Source organism: Hippocampus bargibanti, linkage group LG08 (genome assembly GCF_051943395.1).
Source record: "Hippocampus bargibanti isolate YZ-2025 linkage group LG08, ASM5194339v1, whole genome shotgun sequence".
Taxonomy (NCBI): Eukaryota; Metazoa; Chordata; class Actinopteri; order Syngnathiformes; family Syngnathidae; genus Hippocampus; species Hippocampus bargibanti.
In genome coordinates, this window is record NC_142741.1 from 15,357,063 (window position 1) to 15,381,328 (window position 24,266).

Genomic DNA, 24,266 nt, shown 5'->3' on the forward strand with positions numbered 1-24,266 from the left:
GAGAGCCAAATTGATAAAGCTATTTTACAGATGTTGGACTGAGAATCATTTATCGACAGATCCCTCAGAATTGCAGCATTCAAGCGGTAAGTGATTAATGCAGAATATATTGCAACTTGGAGTGAGAGGTTATAAAATACGTATATATTCACCCACCACATCCTATTTTAAGTTATTGGAATTTACTGTAGAAGTCAAATGTTTGGAGAGAGATTTTATGTGTGAAGGAGGGTGGATCTAAATTGGACAAAATCTGGAGTTTCAATTTGACCAAAACCCTGAAGATACTACAGTATAAGCAGGGGTCAGGAACCTTTTTGACTAAGAGAGCCATAAAAGTATAATATTTAGAAATGTTTTTCAGTGAGAGCCACAACACGCTCGCGCACGCGCTCGCACACACACACACACACACACACACACACACACACACACACACACACACACACACACACACACACACACCTTCTGTCAATTCTCTAATCACGGACACTGGGCATTTATACGGTTCGCGATCACCTCGCCAATGCCGGATGATTGCCTCACCTCGCCACCATACCTGGACTCTTCCTTCGATGCGCGAGTGTATCCGGTCCGAGGTATTTTCCCTGCGTCCCGTAAATTTATGTCATCTTCCGGGATTGCATAATTTTGCACCCTCATGTGCCATTTGCTTTTTGGCGTAGTAAGCGGGTCGGATCACCCCCTGCCTTCTTACTTGCTGTGTTTTCTTTTATTTGTGAATAAACATCCTGCTTGGGTAGTACGTGTCTGCTTTGAGATCCCAAACATTCCACTACGTTCCGACGAGTCAGCTGCCGTCACTCTTGCTCGGAACGTGACAGCTACGGATGACTCGGCTACAGGATGTTCTTTTCTCTTAAAATATCTATCTAATGACACTTGCTCTCACTCCCACAGCCACATCACTAGATTTCACAGCCTCCTTATTCTTTAATATCGCACTGATCGTAGATTTCGCCATGCTTACAGCTTACACAGACGTCTTGCGGGTTTATGGAAAAAAAAAGTTTTATATGGCAGAAATCCATTATGTACATGATATATGTACATGAGCAATGCTGTCAGGTCAACTTCTATTGGTAGAATGTTACTGTGAATTGTAAGTGTATTCAGATTTGTCTGCACTTATGCAGCTCCAGGGCAGACAGCGCATTTCTTCAATAATTCCAAATGTTTTAATAATGATTAAAATTACGCTCTGTCCTTTTGTATTTTAATGCTAACACTTCAAAATATTCATTCTTGAAAAACTCCAGCAAGGATAGTCTATTTTTAAATCAAAGACAATATTTTGTCAGCACAAAAACTTTTGCATTTTCAATTATATCAATTTGTTTTTTGGAAAATCCGTGAATAACTAACGACTCTCAAACCACCCTCGCTTAGAAATACTGTATAGCCAAGCACCCTTCCCCCTTTCCCTCAGTCTTGGTGAGAGTTAGCAAAGGAACAGGATGCAATAGTCTTTTGAACATTTTCTCACACAAAAAGAAAAAAAAATCCACACTTGGATCCATGACGCTAAGTGAGTACCTGCCTACCTGGTCAACGTAGAAGGCGGTCCCGGCTCGGATCTCTCTCCTTTGTTTCAAATCAGTCTCTGTGGTGTCCCTAGACAATGCAATATACTCCACTTCCCGTTTGGTCAATTCCTATCAACAAGAAAGAATGTTGGCTCAAATGGCATATGCAAGGAAATATCACTTAAAAGTGTCCAACTTCAAAGTATTTATTTGAAGGAGCAGACTCACAAGATATTGCATGGCTATTGACCTTCTCAAAGGTCCTGGGGGTCCGATGAGAAACACATCTTGACCCAAAAGATCTTTCTGCATAATCCATCGCAGGTGCTGCGCCGCAGCCTGGGGTACAAAGTCTGAAACTAACCACACATATTAAGGTAAAGTGGCAAGTTATCATCTGGTCAAGGTCATGTTGGACTCTGATTCTACACACACAAAGGTTTACGTACTATGTTTGACGGGAACCAGTTCCGGGTTCCGTGGCGTTTTGAGTTTGTACGAAATATCCCCTATATTCACGGTGTCACCTAAAGATACCCAAGATCAACAGACTGTAACAGTAACACACACAGTTACTGTCATAATGCAAACACATATGACATCGAATGAGTTAGTTTTGATAAACCTGGCCTGTGTGCTTGACAATTCAAATCTAAACACTTGCTTCTAAAAAGCTGTTGGAAATCATAGCCAACTTATTACCTTGCTAACGTTAGACGTTCCTTAACTATTGTTGGTTCGCTATTTATAGGTGTTTGGTCCGAGTTCTTCTTGAGTCATAGTTTGTTTTTGTTTTGTTTTGTTTTGTTTTACCTGATGACGTGTTAATAAGTTTGACCTCATAGCTTCTTTTCATCCAGCCATCTCTTCCTAATACGGCACCCAAAATAGTGCGCATCCTCCTGGCAGCAACAGCCGCAGCCGTGCCGCTATACAATATCTGCTGGTGCATTTATATTTCCCCGATGTTGCTCCCGCCGCTGTCATAAAGTCTTCATTCAAAAATAAATAAATAGAGGTGGCGAACGCTATTTTTCCTATGCCGGCTTTTTACATGCGTGCCATGTCATTATTTTGTAAGACGGCGTGTTTTCGGTGAAGGACAAACAAGGTCCGCTCGTTTAGTGTTTCGTGCGGGAACAAGACATGATTAAAACATATGTTCCACTTTATTAACTGTAACGCACCGATTTATATGTGATTTATTCTGATCGATCATACATCCATTTACCGTACCGCTTATTCCTCATTAGGGTCGCTCGGGTGCTGAAACCTATCCCAGCCGTCTTAGGGCACTAGGCTGGGGACACCGGCAAATCGCAGGTCACACAAAGACAAACAAACATCCGTTTGGACTGTTCAATCAGCCTGCCATGCATGTTTTTTGGAATGTGGGAGGAAACCGGAGGACCTGGAGAAAACCTTTGGCGTAGTAAGCGGGTCGGATCACCCCCTGCCTTCTTACTTGCTGTGTTTTCTTTTATTTGTGAATAAACATCCTGCTTGGGTAGTACGTGTCTGCTTTGAGATCCCAAACATTCCACTACGTTCCGACGAGTCAGCTGCCGTCACTCTTGCTCGGAACGTGACAGCTACGGATGACTCGGCTACAGGATGTTCTTTTCTCTTAAAATATCTATCTAATGACACTTGCTCTCACTCCCACAGCCACATCACTAGATTTCACAGCCTCCTTATTCTTTAATATCGCACTGATCGTAGATTTCGCCATGCTTACAGCTTACACAGACGTCTTGCGGGTTTATGGAAAAAAAAAGTTTTATATGGCAGAAATCCATTATGTACATGATATATGTACATGAGCAATGCTGTCAGGTCAACTTCTATTGGTAGAATGTTACTGTGAATTGTAAGTGTATTCAGATTTGTCTGCACTTATGCAGCTCCAGGGCAGACAGCGCATTTCTTCAATAATTCCAAATGTTTTAATAATGATTAAAATTACGCTCTGTCCTTTTGTATTTTAATGCTAACACTTCAAAATATTCATTCTTGAAAAACTCCAGCAAGGATAGTCTATTTTTAAATCAAAGACAATATTTTGTCAGCACAAAAACTTTTGCATTTTCAATTATATCAATTTGTTTTTTGGAAAATCCGTGAATAACTAACGACTCTCAAACCACCCTCGCTTAGAAATACTGTATAGCCAAGCACCCTTCCCCCTTTCCCTCAGTCTTGGTGAGAGTTAGCAAAGGAACAGGATGCAATAGTCTTTTGAACATTTTCTCACACAAAAAGAAAAAAAAATCCACACTTGGATCCATGACGCTAAGTGAGTACCTGCCTACCTGGTCAACGTAGAAGGCGGTCCCGGCTCGGATCTCTCTCCTTTGTTTCAAATCAGTCTCTGTGGTGTCCCTAGACAATGCAATATACTCCACTTCCCGTTTGGTCAATTCCTATCAACAAGAAAGAATGTTGGCTCAAATGGCATATGCAAGGAAATATCACTTAAAAGTGTCCAACTTCAAAGTATTTATTTGAAGGAGCAGACTCACAAGATATTGCATGGCTATTGACCTTCTCAAAGGTCCTGGGGGTCCGATGAGAAACACATCTTGACCCAAAAGATCTTTCTGCATAATCCATCGCAGGTGCTGCGCCGCAGCCTGGGGTACAAAGTCTGAAACTAACCACACATATTAAGGTAAAGTGGCAAGTTATCATCTGGTCAAGGTCATGTTGGACTCTGATTCTACACACACAAAGGTTTACGTACTATGTTTGACGGGAACCAGTTCCGGGTTCCGTGGCGTTTTGAGTTTGTACGAAATATCCCCTATATTCACGGTGTCACCTAAAGATACCCAAGATCAACAGACTGTAACAGTAACACACACAGTTACTGTCATAATGCAAACACATATGACATCGAATGAGTTAGTTTTGATAAACCTGGCCTGTGTGCTTGACAATTCAAATCTAAACACTTGCTTCTAAAAAGCTGTTGGAAATCATAGCCAACTTATTACCTTGCTAACGTTAAACGTTCCTTAACTATTGTTGGTTCGCTATTTATAGGTGTTTGGTCCGAGTTCTTCTTGAGTCATAGTTTGTTTTTGTTTTGTTTTGTTTTACCTGATGACGTGTTAATAAGTTTGACCTCATAGCTTCTCATCCAGCCATCTCTTCCTAATACGGCACCCAAAATAGTGCGCATCCTCCTGGCAGCAACAGCCGCAGCCGTGCCGCTATACAATATCTGCTGGTGCATTTATATTTCCCCGATGTTGCTCCCGCCGCTGTCATAAAGTCTTCATTCAAAAATAAATAAATAGAGGTGGCGAACGCTATTTTTCCTATGCCGGCTTTTTACATGCGTGCCATGTCATTATTTTGTAAGACGGCGTGTTTTCGGTGAAGGACAAACAAGGTCCGCTCGTTTAGTGTTTCGTGCGGGAACAAGACATGATTAAAACATATGTTCCACTTTATTAACTGTAACGCACCGATTTATATGTGATTTATTCTGATCGATCATACATCCATTTACCGTACCGCTTATTCCTCATTAGGGTCGCTCGGGTGCTGAAACCTATCCCAGCCGTCTTAGGGCACTAGGCTGGGGACACCGGCAAATCGCAGGTCACACAAAGACAAACAAACATCCGTTTGGACTGTTCAATCAGCCTGCCATGCATGTTTTTTGGAATGTGGGAGGAAACCGGAGGACCTGGAGAAAACCGACGCGGGCCCGCGGAGAACATGCAAACCCCACACAGGTAGGCCGGACCGGGTCTTGAACTCAAAACCTCTGCACTGTGAAGCCAGCGTGCTCAATACGGGCCGTCAGATCAATCAATCAAGCTTGAGGGTTCTGCACAGTATTCGTGCTGTTCCCAGCACTGCGCTTTTCTGGACCGAGATATCTGATGTTGTTCCCGGGATCTGTTGCAACCACTCGTCGAGTTTGGAGGTCACTGCCCCGAGTGCTCTGACCACCACAGGCAGGACTGTCACCTTTACCTTCCAGGCTCTCTCCAGCTCCTCTCTGAGCCCTTGGTATTTCTCAAGTTTCTCATGTTCCTTTTTTCTGATGTTACCATCACTCGGGACCTCTACATCCACAACAACGGCTTTCCTTTGCCCTTTATCTATGACCACAATATCTGGTTGGTTGGCCATGACCATCTTGTCAGTCTGTATCTGGAAGTCCCACAGGATCTTTGCTCGGTCATTCTCTACTAACTTAGGAGCTGTTTCCCATTTTGACCTTGGGGTTTCCAGTCCATACTCCGCACAGATGTTTCGGTAGACTATGCCAGCCACCTGGTTATGGCGCTCCATGTAGGCTTTCCCTGCCAGCATCTTACACCCTGCAGTTATGTGTTGGATTGTCTCAGGTGCCTCTTTGCACAACCTACACCTTGGGTCTTGTCTGGTATGGTATATCCCTGCCTCTATGGCTCTGGTGTTCAGGGCCTGCTCTTGGGCAGCCAGGATGAGTGCCTCTGTGCTGTCATTTAGGCCAGCCCTCTCTAGCCACTGATAGGACTTCTTGAGATCAGCCACTTCTGCCATGGTTCTGTGGTACATCCCGTGTGGGGGCTTTTCTTCCCATGATTGTCCCTCATCCAGCACCTCATCCTCTGTTCCCCATTGACTGAGACTGAATCTCTTCCTTTGGCCACCTTATTATTCCTGCAGGGTATCTGATCACTGGCAGGGCATAGCTGTTTATTGCCCGGGTCTTGTTCTTGCCATTGAGCTGGCTTCTGAGGACTTGCCTCACCCGCTGGAGGTATTTGATCGTAGCCGCTTTCCTTGTTGCTAGTTCGAGGTTGCCATTGGCCTGTGGTATACCGAGGTACTTGTAGCTGTTTTCAATGTCTGCTATTGTTCCTTCAGGGAGTGAGACCCCTTCAGTGTGAACTACCCTGCTAGCCTGTCTTGGCGATTATCTGGCTGAGGGGGTTCAGTCCTATGCAGAACAGCAGTGGGGAGAGTGCATCACCTTGATATATGCCACATTTGATGGACACTTGCGTTAGTGGCTTGTCATTGGCTTCAAGTGTGGTTTTCCACATCCTCATCGAGTTTGCAACGAAGGCTCTCAGGGTCCTGTTGACCTTATACAACTCCAAGCATTCAGTGATCCATGTGTGTGGTATCGAGTCATATGCTTTCTTGTAATCAATCCAGGCTGTGCACAGGTTGGTATGTGGGGACCTGCAGTCTTAAGCGACTGTTCTGTCAACCAGCAGCTGATGTTTGGCACCTCTAGTATCTCTACTCATGCCTTTCTGTGCTTTGCTCATGTATTGATCCATGTGTCCACTTATCTTAGCCGCAATGATGCCTGACATGAGCTTCCATGTTGTGGAGAGACAGGTTATTGGCCGATAGTTGGAAGGAACTGCACCCTTTGAGGAATCATTCATGATCAGGATTGTTCGCCCTTCGGTAAGCCATCCTGGGTGAGTCCCATCCATCAGCAACTGGTTAATTTGTGCTGCTAGGCGCTCATGGAGAGCTGTGAGTTTCTTTAGCCAGTAGGTGTGGACCATATGTGGTGCCGTCCAGTTTTTCACACCTGAGACTCTTCCTTGTATATCTGCCGCTGTGATGGTAACTGGGTTCTGTTCAGGGAGGTTGCTGTGCTCCTCTTTCAGAGTCACCAGCCATTGTGCACTGCTGTTATGTGCGACTTCCTTCTCCCATATGCCTTTCCAGTATCTTTCAGTTTCCAGCCTTGGAGGGTCTGCTCTGCTGTTAGAACCCTGCCACTGAGCGTACACTTTCGCAGGTTGTGTTGCGAACAGCCTGTTTATTCTTCTGGCCTCATTCTCTTTCGTGTACCTCTTTAGGCCTGGAGCCTTTGTTTGGCAGTTTCGAGTGCTTCAGGTATGGTTATCTGCATGTACCTCTTAGGTATTGGCCTTTTATTCACACCTCTCTGGATCTCCGTCAATTGACTCACATCTTTCCGAGCTGCCTTGATCTTGGCCTCCAACCATCTTTTCCATGGTGGGTAATGAATCTCGTGGCTCTCATCGTTGCTCTTGTAGCCAAGCATCTCTAGGATCACTGATGCTGAGGTGTATATCAGCTCATTGGTTTCCGTGATCGTTCCGGTCGGGATCGTTCTCAGTGCTGCATTCACAGTTTCCATGAGACTTTCAGGCGGTACTTCACATAGCCGTTGTAGTCGGTGTCTTCGTTGCCCAGTTTTCATTCTTGCCATGATCTTATCTCTCAGGTCAGTTGCTGCCTCGCTCAGCATTTCATTCATTGGGGCTGGCTTCCCAATCTTTTCGATTTCAATAACCTACGTCCAATTTCCCACCTTCCATTCATCGCCAAAATTCTTGAAAAGACAGTTGTTTCCCAGCTTCACTCACACCTCACTCACAATAACCTCTACGAACAATTCCAGTCTGGTTTCCGCCCCCGCCACAGTACTGAATCGGCTCTCATAAAAATCACGAATGATCTTTTTATGGCAGCCGATGCCGGTTCACTCTCCATCCTCATTCTTCTCGACCTGACCTCAGCTTTTGACACCATTTCCCACCCTATCCTTCTCGACAGACTTTCCACCCTAGGCATCACCCACATCCCACTCCGCTGGTTTCACTCCTATCTCTCTGATCGCGCACAATTCATCCAAATCAACTCGTTCACCTCACGGTCCTCTCCGGTGTCCTCTGGTGTGCCTCAAGGGTCTGTCCTGGGGCCAATTCTCTTTATTATCTACCTACTTCCTCTTGGCAATATTTTCCGTAAGTTTGGCATTCACTTTCACTGCTTCGCGGATGACACCCAACTCTACCTCTCCAGCAAACCCGACGCTTCTCTTCCACCTTCATCCCTCTCTTGTTGCCTCTCAGAAATTAAATCCTGGCTTTCCCATAACTTTCTCAAGCTCAACAGTGAAAAAACTGAACTTCTTCTTGTCGGTACCAAATCCACCCTCCACAAAACTAACAGTTTCTCCCTCACCATTGACAGTTCTACCGTGTCCCCCTCCCCTCAGGTCAAGAGTCTGGGTGTCATCCTCGATAGCTCACTTTCCTTTCACTCCCATATTAATAACATTACTCGGTCTGCTTATTTCCACCTCCGTAATATTAACCGTCTCCGTCCCTCGCTCACCCCTCACTCCGCTGCTATCCTTATCCACAGTCTTGTCACCTCCCGCATCGATTATTGCAACGCACTTCTCTTCGGTGTCAATCAGAAATTTCTCCATAAACTCCAACTCGTCCAAAATTCTTCAGCCCGGATCATCACCAAAACCCCCTCCTTTCACCACATCACCCCTGTACTCCAGCAACTCCACTGGCTAACCGGTTAAACATCGTATCGAATTCAAAATACTTCTGTTTACTTTCAAAGCCATCCATAACCTTGCTCCTCCCTATCTTTCTGACCTGCTTCAAATCTCTGTTCCCTCTCGGTCCCTCAGATCCTCATCCTCCCTTCACCTCTATGTGCCCTCTGCCCGTCTCACCACGATGGGATGCAGAGCTTTCAGCCGCTCTGCTCCCAAACTCTGGAATTCACTCCCACCCAACATCCGTAATATTGACTCCCTCCCTATTTTCAAGGCTCATCTCAAAACCCATTTGTTTAAAATTGCTTTCAATGTATAATTCTCTCTGCTATTTTATTATTTATCATTTTACTTATGGTTTTATTGTTATGTGCTGTGTTCTATTGTTTTTATTGTAAAGTGTCCTTGGGTGTTTTGAAAGGCGCTTGAAATAAAATGTAACAGCAGTGGGGAGAGTGCATCACCTTGATATATGCCACATTTGATGGACACTTGCGTTAGTGGCTTGCCATTGGCTTCAAGTGTGGTTTTCCACATCCTCATCGAGTTTGCAACGAAGGCTCTCAGGGTCCTGTTGACCTTATACAACTCCAAGCATTCAGTGATCCATGTGTGTGGTATCGAGTCATATGCTTTCTTGTAATCAATCCAGGCTGTGCACAGGTTGGTATGTCGGGACCTGCAGTCTTAAGCGACTGTTCTGTCAACCAGCAGCTGATGTTTGGCACCTCTAGTATCTCTACTCATGCCTCTCTGTGCTTTGCTCATGTATTGATCCATGTGTCCACTTATCTTAGCCGCAATGATGCCTGACATGAGCTTCCATGTTGTGGAGAGACAGGTTATTGGCCGATAGTTGGAAGGAACTTCACCCTTTGAGGAATCATTCATGATCAGGATTGTTCGCCCTTCGGTAAGCCATCCTGGGTGAGTCCCATCCATCAGCAACTGGTCAATTTGTGCTGCTAGGCGCTCATGGAGAGCTGTGAGTTTCTTTAGCCAGTAGGTGTGGACCATATGTGGTGCCGTCCAGTTTTTCACACCTGAGACTCTTCCTTGTATATCTGCCGCTGTGATGGTAACTGGGTTCTGTTCAGGGAGGTTGCTGTGCTCCTCTTTCAGAGTCACCAGCCATTGTGCACTGCTGTTATGTGCGACTTCCTTCTCCCATATGCCTTTCCAGTATCTTTCAGTTTCCAGCCTTGGAGGGTCTGCTCTGCTGTTAGAACCCTGCCACTGAGCGTACACTTTCGCAGGTTGTGTTGCGAACAGCCTGTTTATTCTTCTGGCCTCATTCTCTTTCGTGTACCTCTTTAGGCCTGGAGCCTTTGTTTGGCAGTTTCGAGTGCTTCAGGTATGGTTATCTGCATGTACCTCTTAGGTATTGGCCTTTTATTCACACCTCTCTGGATCTCCGTCAATTGACTCACATCTTTCCGAGCTGCCTTGATCTTGGCCTCCAACCATCTTTTCCATGGTGGGTAATGAATCTCGTGGCTCTCATGGTTGCTCTTGTAGCCAAGCATCTCTAGGATCACTGATGCTGAGGTGTATATCAGCTCATTGGTTTCCGTGATCGTTCCGGTCGGGATCGTTCTCAGTGCTGCATTCACAGTTTCCATGAGACTTTCAGGTGGTACTTCACATAGCCGTTGTAATCGGTGTCTTCGTTGCCCAGTTTTCATTCTTGCCATGATCTTATCTCTCAGGTCAGTTGCTGCCTCGCTCAGCATTTCATTCATTGGGGCTGGCTTCCCAATCTCATCATTCATTGGGGCTTGCTTCCCAATCTCTGGTTGAACCTCTTCCTCTGATGTGGCAGCCTGGGGCCCTTCACCTCAGAATTTGTGTTGTAACTCATCAATCTCAAGTTGTGATAGCAATTGCCGTTTGTGGATATTGGAACACTGAGCTACTAGTTGTTATGAAAATTAAACCTTATAATAAGCACTATTTTCATAATACACACCCACCACGGCTGGCGGAGTGATCTTCGGCGGAAGCACACAACCAAACAGCACCAACAGTCCTTATGGAAGGTGACTCTCCTTCCATAAGCCATCAATGACCATCAAAAAGGTAAATAAAACTTTATTTTACAGCAGTTTATTGCTTTAATTACAGTCCTCATGCAATTCCCTTTGACCTTCGACCTCCAACGCCATTCCATCAAGCCATAAATGACCATCACAAATGTAAATAAAGTGACTTTATGATACAATGCAGTGTATTTCTTTCATTGCAATACAATAGCACATTTATTATACATAGAATAAGGTATGTTGTGTGTAGTTTTAAGGCTTATTTAGTTGAAAAGTATATTTTATGGAAACCCGGGAAGGGCTTATTCCCATTTTAATGGTTTCCTATGGGATTTTTTTTTTAAGATACACACTTTTCGCCTTACACACTCTGTCTGGGAACCAATTAAGTTCGTAAGTTGAGGTCTCACTGTATATATATATATATATATATATATATATATATATATATATATATATATATATATATATATATATATATATATATATATATATATATATATATATATCATTGTTTGTTGAATGCTGTTGATGCATGTTATATGCATGTGTTTCACCTTGGCGGACTTTTAATCTTGGTTTTCTTTTGATACTTTGTATTTTTTCTGTTTAGAGGATTTTGATGTTTTAGATTTTGTTCCTGCTGACTTTATTTTAATACAATTTCTCAAACACAACCTGCTGCTCCCTCCTCCCCGCTTTTTGGGATCCACAACCACCATCACCACCTTGCAAACCGGTGACATCACCCAGCAGGTGTACAGTAAGGGGCGTGCTTATGATCAGACTACTTTACTGCATGTTCCCATGTTCAGATCAGATCCACTTGTTAGCCGTTGGAATAAACACGTCTCCACATTGAGTCGTGTGTGCTCCTACCTCAATGGCTACAACATAAAACAATTTAAATAAATACAGTACATGAATATGTTCAGCAAAAGCGTAGAACATATAAACTACTCACAAAATAAAGGAAACACTCAAAATTATGTGGTGCTGTTTAAATGTTCTGATTGTTTTTTTTAGCAGTAATGAAAGCTTCAATCGAGGAAGGTGGAAACTTAATGGAAAGCCTGGTTTATTCTGCTCGAACTATCCCAGCACAGGCCTCAAAATGTTAGAGGTGAAAATTTAGAAACTAATTTAGAAACATAAAAACACCTTCTCCGAATGAAGCATCAAACCCATGTCGAAACATAGTCACGACGTGCAAACTACAGTATACTCCTTGCTTGGCTGGATCTTGGTCTTGGTTTGCAGTTGGCTGATACTCTCTCCATTTCAATATGATTAATCAAACAATGCTTCACAAGGTGTTTATTTTCATATCCTAATCATGCTTTATTCCTCTCCACATCTTTATCCCGGATTTCCCTGGTATGTTCCTTGGTCTGCATGATTTCAGAAAAGGAATAAGGGTAAGAAAACCTTTATTCGTCTCACAGCGGAGATACTGTACGTATTATACAGTAAAGTCTCATTATATCGATATTCAAGGGAGTCCGAAAAAAATATCGATATAACCGGGAATATCGATATATCCGACCCTGTTTGCATGTAATTTTCTCCGTGCGTGCATAGAAATAGTATCGATATAACCGGGACTATCGATATATCCGATATCGATATAACGAGACTTTACTGTAATTTATAGCTGTAAATTTATGACGGGAATAAAGTACAACAACTAAAAGTATAGGAGCTGCTATAAAGGAAGTCATCTTGCGGCGCCATCTTAAAGTCATAATAACGTAAGAACTAAAAAATACAATATAAAAAATGTTCCTCAAACTTATTTTAACAGACATCCGGGACCTCCACAGAGCTGATGTATTTATGAGATTAGAGTACACCCAGGTATATGCTGTTGATTATCAAACTAAATAATGCCCCCCCCCCCCTCTTGATTTTGATTCTCCACAAAAACTCAAATTTATAGCTTTATGTTTCTTCTTTTCCTTTCGGCTTTTCATCCAGTCGCTGGCGTGCCGTGGTACATATGTTACACTATGTATTGTGTAGATTTCCTCCCTATATTTGTTGTTAAAAAAAGACAACGCAAAGTCTTATGTATGTATGATTTCGGAAAACAGAACGTCAACATTTATGACGTCATTTAAGCAAGCGACGGCGAATTGTTGATGAAATATGGCATAGGATGATGTGCTTGCCGAATCATCTGGTGTTCCCCCTCTCCTTTTTTGCCAATTTCACTATGTTGTGCAGACTCAATGAAATGTTAAAACCCCTGGCACCCCCCCGCTCTTTCTCTCTCTCTTCTTTCTTCTATTTTTTACTTCTCTCCTCTTTTTCCTTTTTGTATAATGATTATCTGTCATGGAACTCTTATTTCCTGTGGGATCAGGTATTGTCTCTTATGCGATTATGTCACCTAATGTATGTTGACAACTGTTTACAAAATGTTAAGTATGCAGAAAGATTTGTTGAGACACACCTCTGATTTACTTCTCGAAGCTCCACGAGCTATTCAAAACCAGTGGTTTTGTTTGCTTTTGTTGTGTTTTGTTTGCAGTGTTGTTTGTTTGTTTCTATTACTTTGTTTGTTCGCATGTCATTTGAAAAAAAAATAGCCTCCGATGGCAAAATTGAAGTCAGTGAGCCACCACTGATTTTGACAATACTGTGAATTACGGTAATTTGCCGCCTACGGAAGGCGTTGGCCACCTTCAAAATAAAACCGAGTAATGCATGCATGACAGCGGTTTGGATTAAAATAATTAAACATACCTGTCAACCTTGGCTGATAGCTGCCCTGATAAATTATTACAATTCCTGTATAAAAGTTGTAGTATGACGTACATTATTTGAAATAATAAAACATGCTGACACAAGCAGAAATGCAGAAATTTTACAGCGCATGTGCATGTTATGCTTTTATGAATCCGACCGCATGCAGCAATTAAAAAAATATACGATAGAGGATCACTTTCTGCTGGTTTGCCATGACCATAGCAGCGATTGGCAGAAGCGTTGTCATTAGCTACCTGCAGTTGAGACAAACTGGATTTGAGCCAAAATGTTCTTTGTAAAATCGGTTAAATTAAAAAAAATGTTTTTCACGTATAAAAGTTGTAAGTCGGGCCTCGAGGGCCACTGTCCTGCCTGTTTTCCAGCTCACCCAGGAGCAACACACCTGATTCAAATGATTAGCCCATCAGCCAGCGCTGAAGCAGCATCAAAATGGTCCTGGTGATTTGAATCAGGTGCGTTGCTCCTGGGAGAGCTGGAAAACAGGCAGGACGGAGGCCCTCGAGGACCGACTTTGGACACCCCTGGTCTAAAGGATATAATCCTAATTATCTTTCAACCAGGCCAACAATAGAGGAAACTACTGCACCCTGGCTATCCAAGTACACCACACTGAATCAGATCTGATGTTGCATTTTAGAGAAAAAAAATCCTTGTTAGGTTTTTAAAAGTTGACAAAAACAAACTAAATTTTAGCATGCAGGTCTCGATTCATGTTGTCACTTTTCAGAGGCTTTATATTCTGAAATGCAAAATCGGATCCGTATGAGGCTGGTGTGGTTAAATAACAAGGCTGCTTTAGTTTCCCCGAGTGTTCATCTTGTTGAGGGATAACTGGGATTTTTTCTTCAAGCGTGTTCTAAATATTGACGAAAAAGATTAACATGTTCGCATGCAGGTAAAATGTCAGAAATTAGATGTTTTCACTATACAAAGGCTTTTTATGCCAAAATGCAACATCAGATGGGGCTGGTCGGTTTTGATAGCTGGCGTGCTGTCGTGTTCCCCAGACCTCGTCTATTTAGGGCATAACAAAATTTAGATTTCAAATAATCATTTAAAATAAGGAGAGGTGGTAGAACGCCATTTCGGAAGTTCAGTTTTGTGGTTGGATACCTGGGGTGATAAGATTTATTTTTTTTAATTACCAGTATATACTGTCTTCTTCTCCTTTCGGCTTTTCCCGTCAGGGGTCGCCACAGCGAATCAGTCCTCCATCTTCAGAGGTTTGATTCGCATGTTTGTTTTGGCCAAGCTTTCACATCGGATGCCCTTCCTGACACAACCTTCTGTATTTATCCAGGCTTAATTACCAGTATATACTGTATATTTTTTATATCTGGTGAGATTGATGTAGAATTAACATTGACCTTATATTCTGTCTCCACTTGAGGATGCTTCTTGGCACGGTTCTGAGAGGTTTTTTATTTTTCTTGGATAAAGTGATATTCGCCGGCAGTCAAGACATTACTTATTTATTACTTTTTTAAATTTACTTATTTATATTTACATCGTATTTGTTTTACACAAACATGTGAATCAAACCTCTGAAGATGGAGGACACTGATTCGCTGTGGCGACTCATTGAAGGAAAAAGCCAAAAGGAAAAGAAGACATCGTATTTATTTTAATCCAAACAATTGGCGCGCATGCATTCTTTGAAATGATTTGATTTTGAAGGTGGCTAACGCCGCTCGTCAGTGGCAGGCTACCGTAATGCATATTTTTGACAATCGCTGTGGCGGCTCACTTGCTTCCAATTTTGGACTGGAGGCTGGCTTGACCGCTCAGGCAAGCGCGGTGGACGCGGATCACGTGGTGACTGTGGAGAATCCTTGGAGGGGGTGGGTAAAGAGTGTAGGAGGTGAGAGAGGGAGGGGAGGGGAGACAGGAGGAAGGAAGGCTGTGGTCTAATCCATTCGGTGCGCGTGTGAGCGCCGTACAAGCAGTGCATAGACGTCTTCCCCCTCGCCGAACTTGACGTGTCGTGTCATCTCCTCGCAGCGCACCGAACAAGACAGAAGCGGATATGGAGGATGTCTGCAATTACAGCCGCAGCCCTGCCTGGGAGGAGCTGGTTAGTCCAACACACGCAAGATTTGGAATTTATTCGGAAACCTCACTTTTTTTTATTCAGTGTTGCAATTTAAACTATAGGTTGCAAACATGTATTGTATATGTATAACATATTTGGTTTTATGCTTTATTTGACAGCTTATTAGAATTGGAGATTTAGGGAACTCAATCGAACCAGTGGCTTCTATTTCCCCAACATGAACATTTCAATATTTCGCTGCCATAAAAATGAAGAAAAAACGACAATTTAACTGGCATGTTGTGGTGTAAAGTTTTCACGATGCTGCACGGGATGTTCGTGACTAGTTTTATACATCTCAAGCACGGTCTTTGATCTTGACCGTTAATACATCTTTTCCCCGGTTATATGGAAATCCAATCTCTCCCCACATCATCATCCTCAGTGATGACAGCCGAGAGATACTCCCCGAATCAAGAAGGGAGCGGCGGATCCACTTTGTCACAGCTTCCTCTTGTCGCTCCACACAGGAGCCAGATGATAAAGGGCCCGGGTCTGCGGCCAAGATTCATGTGATGGACGCTGTCTCGGTGTCCCCTGCTGCCGACGAATCGTCTGACAGCGAGGTGGAGCAGGAGGGTCCCCAGAAACTTATCCGTAAAGTCTCCACCTCAGGACAGATCAGAAGCAAGGTACGAGACAATTGAACACATGGCTACATGGCTACTTCTTCATTTTGGTCACCTGGACAACCTAGTGACAATTAAAATTATGCACTTTGCTTCCATTATTTTGCTACATCAGAGGGGAAAAACAGTAAACAAATATCTCATGTCATCAAATGCCCCTGTAGACTACAAATACAGGAATAAACATTTGGTCAATTAAGATCTAAATTCTTCCTTTTTTTAAAATTATATCACTTAAATCAGCATTATTATCTAAAAGGCAAAATTTTTGTTTTCAGTCTTTATATTGAGTATGTACGAATACCAGGGTATGTGCTTTATTCTTCGATTGTTTATTTGATGACTGGAGTGTAAAAAGTTTGCTGCTGTGAATTGTAAATTTCTCCACTGTGAGACTAATAAAGGCATATCCAATCCAATCCAATCCAATCCAAAAGCATGTAAAATAAATATCTGTATACAAAAAAAACATTATTATTAAGAAATTATCATTGTTGGAAATAAATACTTTCATTTATAACAATTTTAGGTGCACTAAAGTGAAATAATTTATTTTCTGTGTCAACCAAATAAGAGTATTTCTTGTATTTGCGAGGACAGATGCCTTTGTATCAGATTGTGTGTATGTGTATCATACTTAATTATGGGTGGTAAGATGTGCAGGAAAAACATTGTTTTGCAAAGGTCTCTTTCAAAATGTACAGTGCAATGTTGGACTGAATTAGTTACAGGATTATGCTGCCTCGTTCTGTGATTTAAAAAATATCCTTGTCTCACCCCTTGGTTGGTGACCATCCCCCATTTTAGCTAGGGTCCTCTACCAGAGTCCAGAAAGCTTGAGGGTTTTACGCAGTATCCGAGCTGTTCCCAGCACTGCGCTTTTCTGGACCAAGATATCCGATGTTCACGTGATCTGTTGCAACCACTCGTCTAGTTTGGGGGTCACTGCCCCGAGTGCTCCAACCACCACAGTCACGACTGACAACTTCACCTCCCAGGCTCTCTCTCTCTCTCTCTCTCTCTCTCTCTCTCTCTCTCTCTCTCTCTCTCTCTCTCTCTCTCTCTCTCTCTCTCTCTCTCTCTCTCTCTCTCTCTCTCTCTCTCTCTCTCTCTCTCTCTCTCTCTCTCTCTCTCTCTCTCTCTCTCTCTCTCTCTCTCTCTCTCTCTCTCTCTCTCTCTCTCTCTCTCTCTCTCTCTCTCTATATATATATATATATATATATATATATATATATATATATATATATATATATATATATGCGCTGTGAAATGTAAATATCTCCACTGTGAGACGAATAAATAATCCAATCCAATAGCTTTATCCGCGACACACAAGCAATGGTAAGCAAATGAGTCACTAATTCTTGTCACCCTAGCTTTCTTGCCCGCTTATCTCCAGCACCACAAAGGAGCACTGCACTCCCACGCCAATGCGTCCACTTAATTATTGACTGCTCCAATTCATTCATTTACATTATTTAACACTGGAAGAAGCACATTTAGTTTTATGTGTGACATTAAAAGAAAACTGAAGTCTGCGTGCTAATCACTCGACTCCGGGGTCGCCCTAAAAAAGAAACAAATCTATCTCTATCAAATCTCTATCTCTGTGTCTCTCTATATACACAGTATATACTGTATCTATACGTCTATACTTCCATACATCTATACATTTACAATACTATATACAGGTATCTATATATATCTATATATATCTAACGAATCATCTGTGCGGAGTATGGACTGGAAACCCCAAGTTCAAAATGGGAAACACCTCCAAAGCTGGTGAAGAATGACCAAGCAAAGATCCAGCGGGACTTCCAGATACAGACTGACAAGATGGTAATGGCAAACCAACCAGATATCATGATCATAGATAAAGGGAAGAGGAAAACCGCTGTCGTGGATGTAGCGGTCCCAGGTGATGGAAACATCAGAAAGAAGGAACATGAGAAACGAGAGACATACCAAGGGCTCAGAGAGGAGCTGGAGATAGTCTGGAAGGTAAAGATGACAGTCGTGCCTGGGGTGGTCGAAGCACTTGGGTCAGAGAACCCCGAACTAGATGAGTGGTTGCAACAGATCCTGGGAACAACATCAGATATATTGATACAGAAAAGCGCACTCCTGGGAACTGCACGGATACTGCGCAGAACCCTCAAGCTTCCTGGCCACTGTTATAGGACCCACGCTAAATGGGGGACAGACACCACCCAAGGGGTGAGACGAGGATTTTTTTTTTAAATTCAACCCACACCTCCTCTGCTTGATTTAGCAAATGTGTGACCACATCACATGTTCTTAGTTTTAGTTCTTGTATTAGTTATTTTTATTTATTTTTTTGCTTCTTCGTGAGGCTCAAGTGGTTCTGATAATGGGTGAAAAAATCAAATTTCCACTTGTTGCCTGTGAATTTCAGGGAGATTTCTGGCAAATGCAAAATGACATACCGTAATTTCCAGACTATAGAGCGCACCTGATTATACGCCTCACCCACTACATTTTTAGAGGAAAATCGATTTTGTACATACACAAGCCGCACCTGTATATACGCCGCATGTGCCGACATTAAAACATGTAAATATATTTACAAACAAAGACGGCACAAAGAGAGCGTTTTCAAAGTTTTAATGCCTGTGACGCGGCAGTGAAACGCTAGTAACATGGTAACAACACGCTAGCAACACAATAGCAACACAGTATAACAGGTCTGGTAAAAGTACATACTGGTGAAAATCGCGGTAAGCCGTGTTCATCTTCCTTCTTTGAACTGAAGCCATCCAAGTCATCGTCCTCAGTGTCGGAATGACACTACCTGAGCCTCTCTCTCGCTGTCAATTTTCTTTTCGGTGGGGATTGTTTTTGCTTTCAGTCTGATCTGCACAGTCGAAACACCTCGACCATCTGCTCTGTGTGTTTGTGGCGTCACCGGTGCGCACCGCAGCTTTAGTGTCTTTCAATTCCTTGATCTTCTTGATGTGCGTCTCACCCTGACGCATATCAGACGCTTGAAAATTGTATAAAAGCAGCTGTCGTGGGACAGAGAGAATCAGACTCATCTCGGACTCACAGACTCAAAGAGACTTGCAAAGCCCCGCATGTTCACCCAGTCTTCTAGAATGTTTTCCAGTTCGGGCCACCTGCTTTTATTACATCTGAAAGCTTTTTTCGTCTTTTTACGTTGCTCCAGTTCTTCCCGCTGCCGTTTCCAGCGTTTCGCCATCGATTTGTTTATGCCAAGTTTACGTGCAGCAGCTCTGTTTCCTTCTTTATCGGACAGCTCGATTGCTTTTAGTTTGAAAGCTGCGTCATGTGCCTTTCTTTTTTTATTTTCCATGATGAGGGTATGTTCACGCTAATTTAATTTATGCACAAGATGAGAAGTTGCAGTCTTCCTCCAGGCATATATTCCACCGGTCTTAATTTTACCTTTTCTACTCGAACGCCACTGGCGGCCGTTAGAAAAAATACATAAATTGGCCGCATCACTGAAATAGCCGCAGGGTTGAAAGTTTGGGCAAGAAGTAGCGGCTTACTCTCCGGAATTTACGGTAAATCACAACGCACACTGCAATTATTACTTTCATGCACAGGCTTGCACAGACCCTATAAATTATTTCATATGCTTGCCTGTGTAATAGAGGTGGTATAAAAACACTTCTACTACTTATTGCATTTTGCTAACAGAGAGTTGTTTGTGGTTGCGTGGGTCAGTGGGGTTGTTTTAGGTGCACACGTGTATGCGGAGAGTTGCTAATGGATCATGTGTCCGTAATGCTGAAGGGAGTGTTGTTCCACAGGATTGTTTGCTCAGCTCTGGACAGTAAGTGTGCCTGTGTATGTGTAAGTGTATGTGTGTGTGTTGGCGCACATGCGTGTGTTCACTCTTCTCATGTCACTGTTCACTGTACGCCTGTCTTCCGGTTCTTTGGTTGCCGGAGACAACCTAGCTTGCGATGGCGTCATTCTGACAGCTGGTTCGGGTGAAAGGGAACGCATGCCACACTGGGGCTCCTTGAGAAATTATCTCGATACTTTATGTTTTCTATGTGAGAACAGTCCTCGGGTCATATTTTGCAAATGCAAGACAGAAAACAGAGTTATAAGGAAAAAAAGTTTCCCTTTGTTGTTTAGCCACTTTACAATCATATTTGTGTCTGCACTTTCAAAGAAAATCTCACTTTTCTAATATTGCCAAATTGTTTTTTCCATTTGGTTTTGTTCAATCATAAAAAAAATAGCAAGCAAATAACAGTCTGGCAAAATAATAGAAAAAATGGAATGCATCTTATGGGTAGAGGCCTCGTGGACAACTCAGAACAGGGACAGAGAGATCGAGAGACAGAGATATAGTAAGAGAGAGAGAGAGAGAGAGAGAGACAGAGACAGAGAGAGAGAGAGAGAGAGAGAGAGAGATACAGACAGAGAGAGAGAGAGAGAGAGAGATATATATACAGACAGAGACACACAGAGAGAGAGAGAGATACAGACAGAGAGAGACACAGAGAGAGAGAGAGAGAGAGAGAGAGAGAGAGAGCGCGCGAGCGCGCGCGCGCACACACACACAAACAAAGAGAGAGAGGGAGACACACACACAAAGAGAGAGAGAGAGAGAGGACAGAGACAGAGAAAGACACAGAGAGAGAGAGAGAGAAAGGGAGAGATAGAGAGAGAGAGAGACAAAGACACACACACAAAGAGAGGGAGACACAGAGAGAGACAGAGAAAGTTAGACAGAGAAAGACACAGAGAGAGAGAGAGAGAGAGAGAGAGAGAGAGAGAGAGAGAGAGAGAGAGAGAGAGAGAGAGAGAGATTTTCAACCCTCAATTTATTGTAGTTGACAGTGAAATAGTAAATTGTCACAGTATATCAACCATCCATTTCCTTTGTAGGACTTGCTCAGTTGTAGACATGTTAAAAGACAAGATGAGTTGGATCACTAACATAACAACCGCTACTCTCCAAGAGTTGTGATGATTGTCTGGAAAGATCCTTCCTTTTTTTTTTAAAAAGGCAAATCTTTTGATGAGACAGTATTACCACCTTGAAAATCACACGCACCAAACGAATGAGTATACCAATTACAATCCAGTACTCTCACACTTTTAAAGAATGTGTTTTTGCTCCAGATGCATGGAGATGGGAAACATCTCACCAACCTTTCCATCAGAAAAAAAAAATCAGCACAACGAAGTGTAGTGACCTGGTCGATGGGAATCAGAGTGCTCCCACAGTAATTGGTTTTGGCAGATGCACAGGAGCACCAACCTGAGGAAAGACAAATGCAGCCCCCACAACTCTGGATGCAGAAATATGACAATTTCTCACCCTTTCCAAACAAGTGGTGTAATGCAATCCCTTTCTCACTGAGACAATGACTCCTTCCAAAGCTAGTGGTGAATATGATTGAGGTACTTGTGAGAAATTGCTGGCCTTGGCAACATCAACAAATCCAAGTATCTTCCTGACATACTTACACACACACAATGTTGCACAAAGGACATTGGGGACAGAGGAATTACCCACACTCACGGCGACACTGCTGTAATTTTCTCATCTCCATGGTGACATTTTAGCATGTTGTTGTGAGGAGGAGACCGGTACAATTACTTATGTCGGAAAGCACAGTGTGCGTAGACAGCCATAGGAGATGCTTGAGAAAAGTAAGCATATTGTCAAGATATTTAAAAGACTTAATTGTTCTGGCTTCACAAACGTAGCATTCTCGTCAACCAAATAAGTTCATAATGGAGGCATAATGGACTCTAAATGCATGGAATGATGACTGAGACTGTCATCTTCTCCACGAGGCCAATAATCTGAGGGACGGATGAGTAAAATGGCTTATTCGCCACAGTTGCAGTATTGTATACATGCTGAGAAAACTAAAACACCAACACATAAATTTACTTAACTGGAGTTTGAATATGTGCATATGTGTCCTGGTCTTTATTATTCCAAAGTCCCATAGGGTTCTTGCAATATTAGATAACAGGGAAACATGTGAATATGGAGTCTTTCTCTTAGCCTCATTTCATACTTTGCAACTACAGTAAAGTCTCGTTATATCGATATCGGATATATCGATAGTCCCGGTTATATCGATACTATTTCTATGCACGCACGGAGAAAATTACATGCCAACAGGGTCGGATATATCGATAGTCCCGGTTATATCGATATTTTTTCGGACTCCCTTGAATATCGATATAACGAGACTTTACTGTATATCTTCCTTTTGTTCATTCATGAGATGAGTGACCTTTCAAATGACAGCTCCTATTGAAACTTTTTTTATGCTTATTTTCCTGATTTATCCAAGCAAACACATCCATCACAATTACATAAATTGTTGGGCTGGACCCTCTTATGACACGAATTGTTCAATCGAATATACACTAATTATTTTTTCAAAAAATCAATACTATTGACAATTTACAAGTGGGTGTTATTTTTATATACTATATCCATGCATTAATGACTGTTTTTCTTTACAATCTCGCACACCCTGAGCCTGTATTGTTAAATATTATACATCCATCCATTCACCCATCCATGCATCGGCCGCCCCTTTCCGCACACACACACACACACACACACACACACACACACACACACACACACACACACACACACACACACACACCCTGGCAAGGGACACAACAATGTGAATGTGGGACAGACACAACCTGAGGGGTGAGACGAGGATTTTTTTTATACAGTATCTATAAATGTATATGAGCACTGCTTGTTTTGGAGGTGTGGGGATTCTGCCCGGCACCAGCAAGTAAGTCATAGCCACAAAGGGTGGTGACATAGTGAGAAAAAAAAAATCTTTTGAGCTGCTAAAATCAATACAATTTAATCTTCTGTTGCGGCTCAGAGGCTTCAATTTTGCATCGTCTCAATGTTTTCATTCAGTCATTGGAGAGGTATAAAGGGTGGGAATCGTACAATGTTCCAGTAGTATTGCAACCTTTTTCATAATGATGCCACAAGTATCAGAAATACTCAATCGATTGGTTGCAATCTATCAACGATACTTTGCAATTTCTACGGCTCTGACGAGGTCATCATGAATATGACCATTTCTCACCCTTTCCAAACAAGTGGTGTAATGCAATCCCTTTCTCACTGAGACAATGACTCCTTCCAAAGCTAGTGGTGAATATGATTGAGGTACTTGTGAGAAATTGCTGGCCTTGGCAACATCAACAAATCCAAGTATCTTCCTGACATACTTACACACACACAATGTTGCACAAAGGACATTGGGGACAGAGGAATTACCCACACTCACGGCGACACTGCTGTAATTTTCTCATCTCCATGGTGACATTTTAGCATGTTGTTGTGAGGAGGAGACCGGTACAATTACTTATGTCGGAAAGCACAGTGTGCGTAGACAGCCATAGGAGATGCTTGAGAAAAGTAAGCATATTGTCAAGATATTTAAAAGACTTAATTGTTCTGGCTTCACAAACGTAGCATTCTCGTCAACCAAATAAGTTCATAATGGAGGCATAATGGACTCTAAATGCATGGAATGATGACTGAGACTGTCATCTTCTCCACGAGGCCAATAATGTGAGGGACGGATGAGTAAAATGGCTTATTCGCCACAGTTGCAGTATTGTATACATGCTGAGAAAACTAAGCAGGATGTGATTTGAGGCCGGGACCAACACATAAATTTACTTAACTGGAGTTTGAATATGTGCATATGTGTCCTGGTCTTTATTATTCCAAAGTCCCATAGGGTTCTTGCAATATTAGATAACAGGGAAACATGTGAATATGGAGTCTTTCTCTTAGCCTCATTTCATACTTTGCAACTACAGTAAAGTCTCGTTATATCGATATTGGATATATCGATAGTCCAG

General features: G+C 42.6%; 2 protein-coding genes and 2 long non-coding RNA genes across 13 annotated transcripts in view; 1 reads left to right on the top strand and 3 right to left on the bottom strand.

Moving 5' to 3' along the window:
- Positions 1-2,650, bottom strand: part of vwa8 (von Willebrand factor A domain containing 8) — a 54,198-nt gene extending 51,548 nt beyond the window's left edge. Inside the window, exons 1-4 of one of the 3 annotated variants that reach the window (XR_016115742.1) lie at positions 2,361-2,650; positions 1,997-2,074; positions 1,776-1,906; positions 1,566-1,676 (exon numbers count right to left, since the gene is read on the bottom strand). Coding sequence is in view for 2 of the 3 variants with exons in the window: in XM_089002363.1 (XP_088858489.1) it covers positions 1,566-1,676; positions 1,776-1,906; positions 1,997-2,074; positions 2,361-2,499 (459 nt within the window). In the remaining variant the exon portion in view is untranslated. Of the gene's footprint in view, positions 1-1,565; positions 1,677-1,775; positions 1,907-1,996; positions 2,075-2,249 lie in introns of all 3 variants that reach the window. The other 2 variants (XM_089002363.1, XM_089002364.1) reach the window with 2 other exon arrangements.
- A 1,209-nt stretch (positions 2,651-3,859) lies between these two features.
- On the bottom strand, positions 3,860-4,937 carry LOC148894639 (uncharacterized). The gene is made up of 4 exons (XR_016115877.1): positions 4,650-4,937; positions 4,291-4,368; positions 4,070-4,200; positions 3,860-3,970 (listed from the first exon to the last, which is right to left on the bottom strand). It is a non-coding gene; the product is annotated as an uncharacterized LOC148894639 (long non-coding RNA).
- Positions 4,938-15,270: 10,333 nt separating this feature from the next.
- dgkh (diacylglycerol kinase, eta) overlaps positions 15,271-24,266 on the top strand; it is an 86,938-nt gene continuing 77,942 nt past the window's right edge. For 4 of the 8 annotated variants that reach the window (XM_089002085.1, XM_089002080.1, XM_089002081.1 and 1 more), the window contains exons 1-2: positions 15,272-15,735; positions 16,224-16,385. In XM_089002085.1, coding sequence (XP_088858211.1) covers positions 15,688-15,735; positions 16,224-16,385 — 210 coding nt within the window. In that variant the 5' untranslated portion in view covers positions 15,272-15,687. Of the gene's footprint in view, positions 15,736-16,223; positions 16,386-24,266 lie in introns of all 8 variants that reach the window. The other 4 variants (XM_089002083.1, XM_089002086.1, XM_089002084.1 and 1 more) reach the window with 2 other exon arrangements.
- On the bottom strand, positions 16,225-19,771 carry LOC148894641 (uncharacterized). Its single transcript, XR_016115705.1, has 3 exons — positions 19,110-19,771; positions 18,351-18,467; positions 16,225-16,363 (listed from the first exon to the last, which is right to left on the bottom strand). It is a non-coding gene; the product is annotated as an uncharacterized LOC148894641 (long non-coding RNA).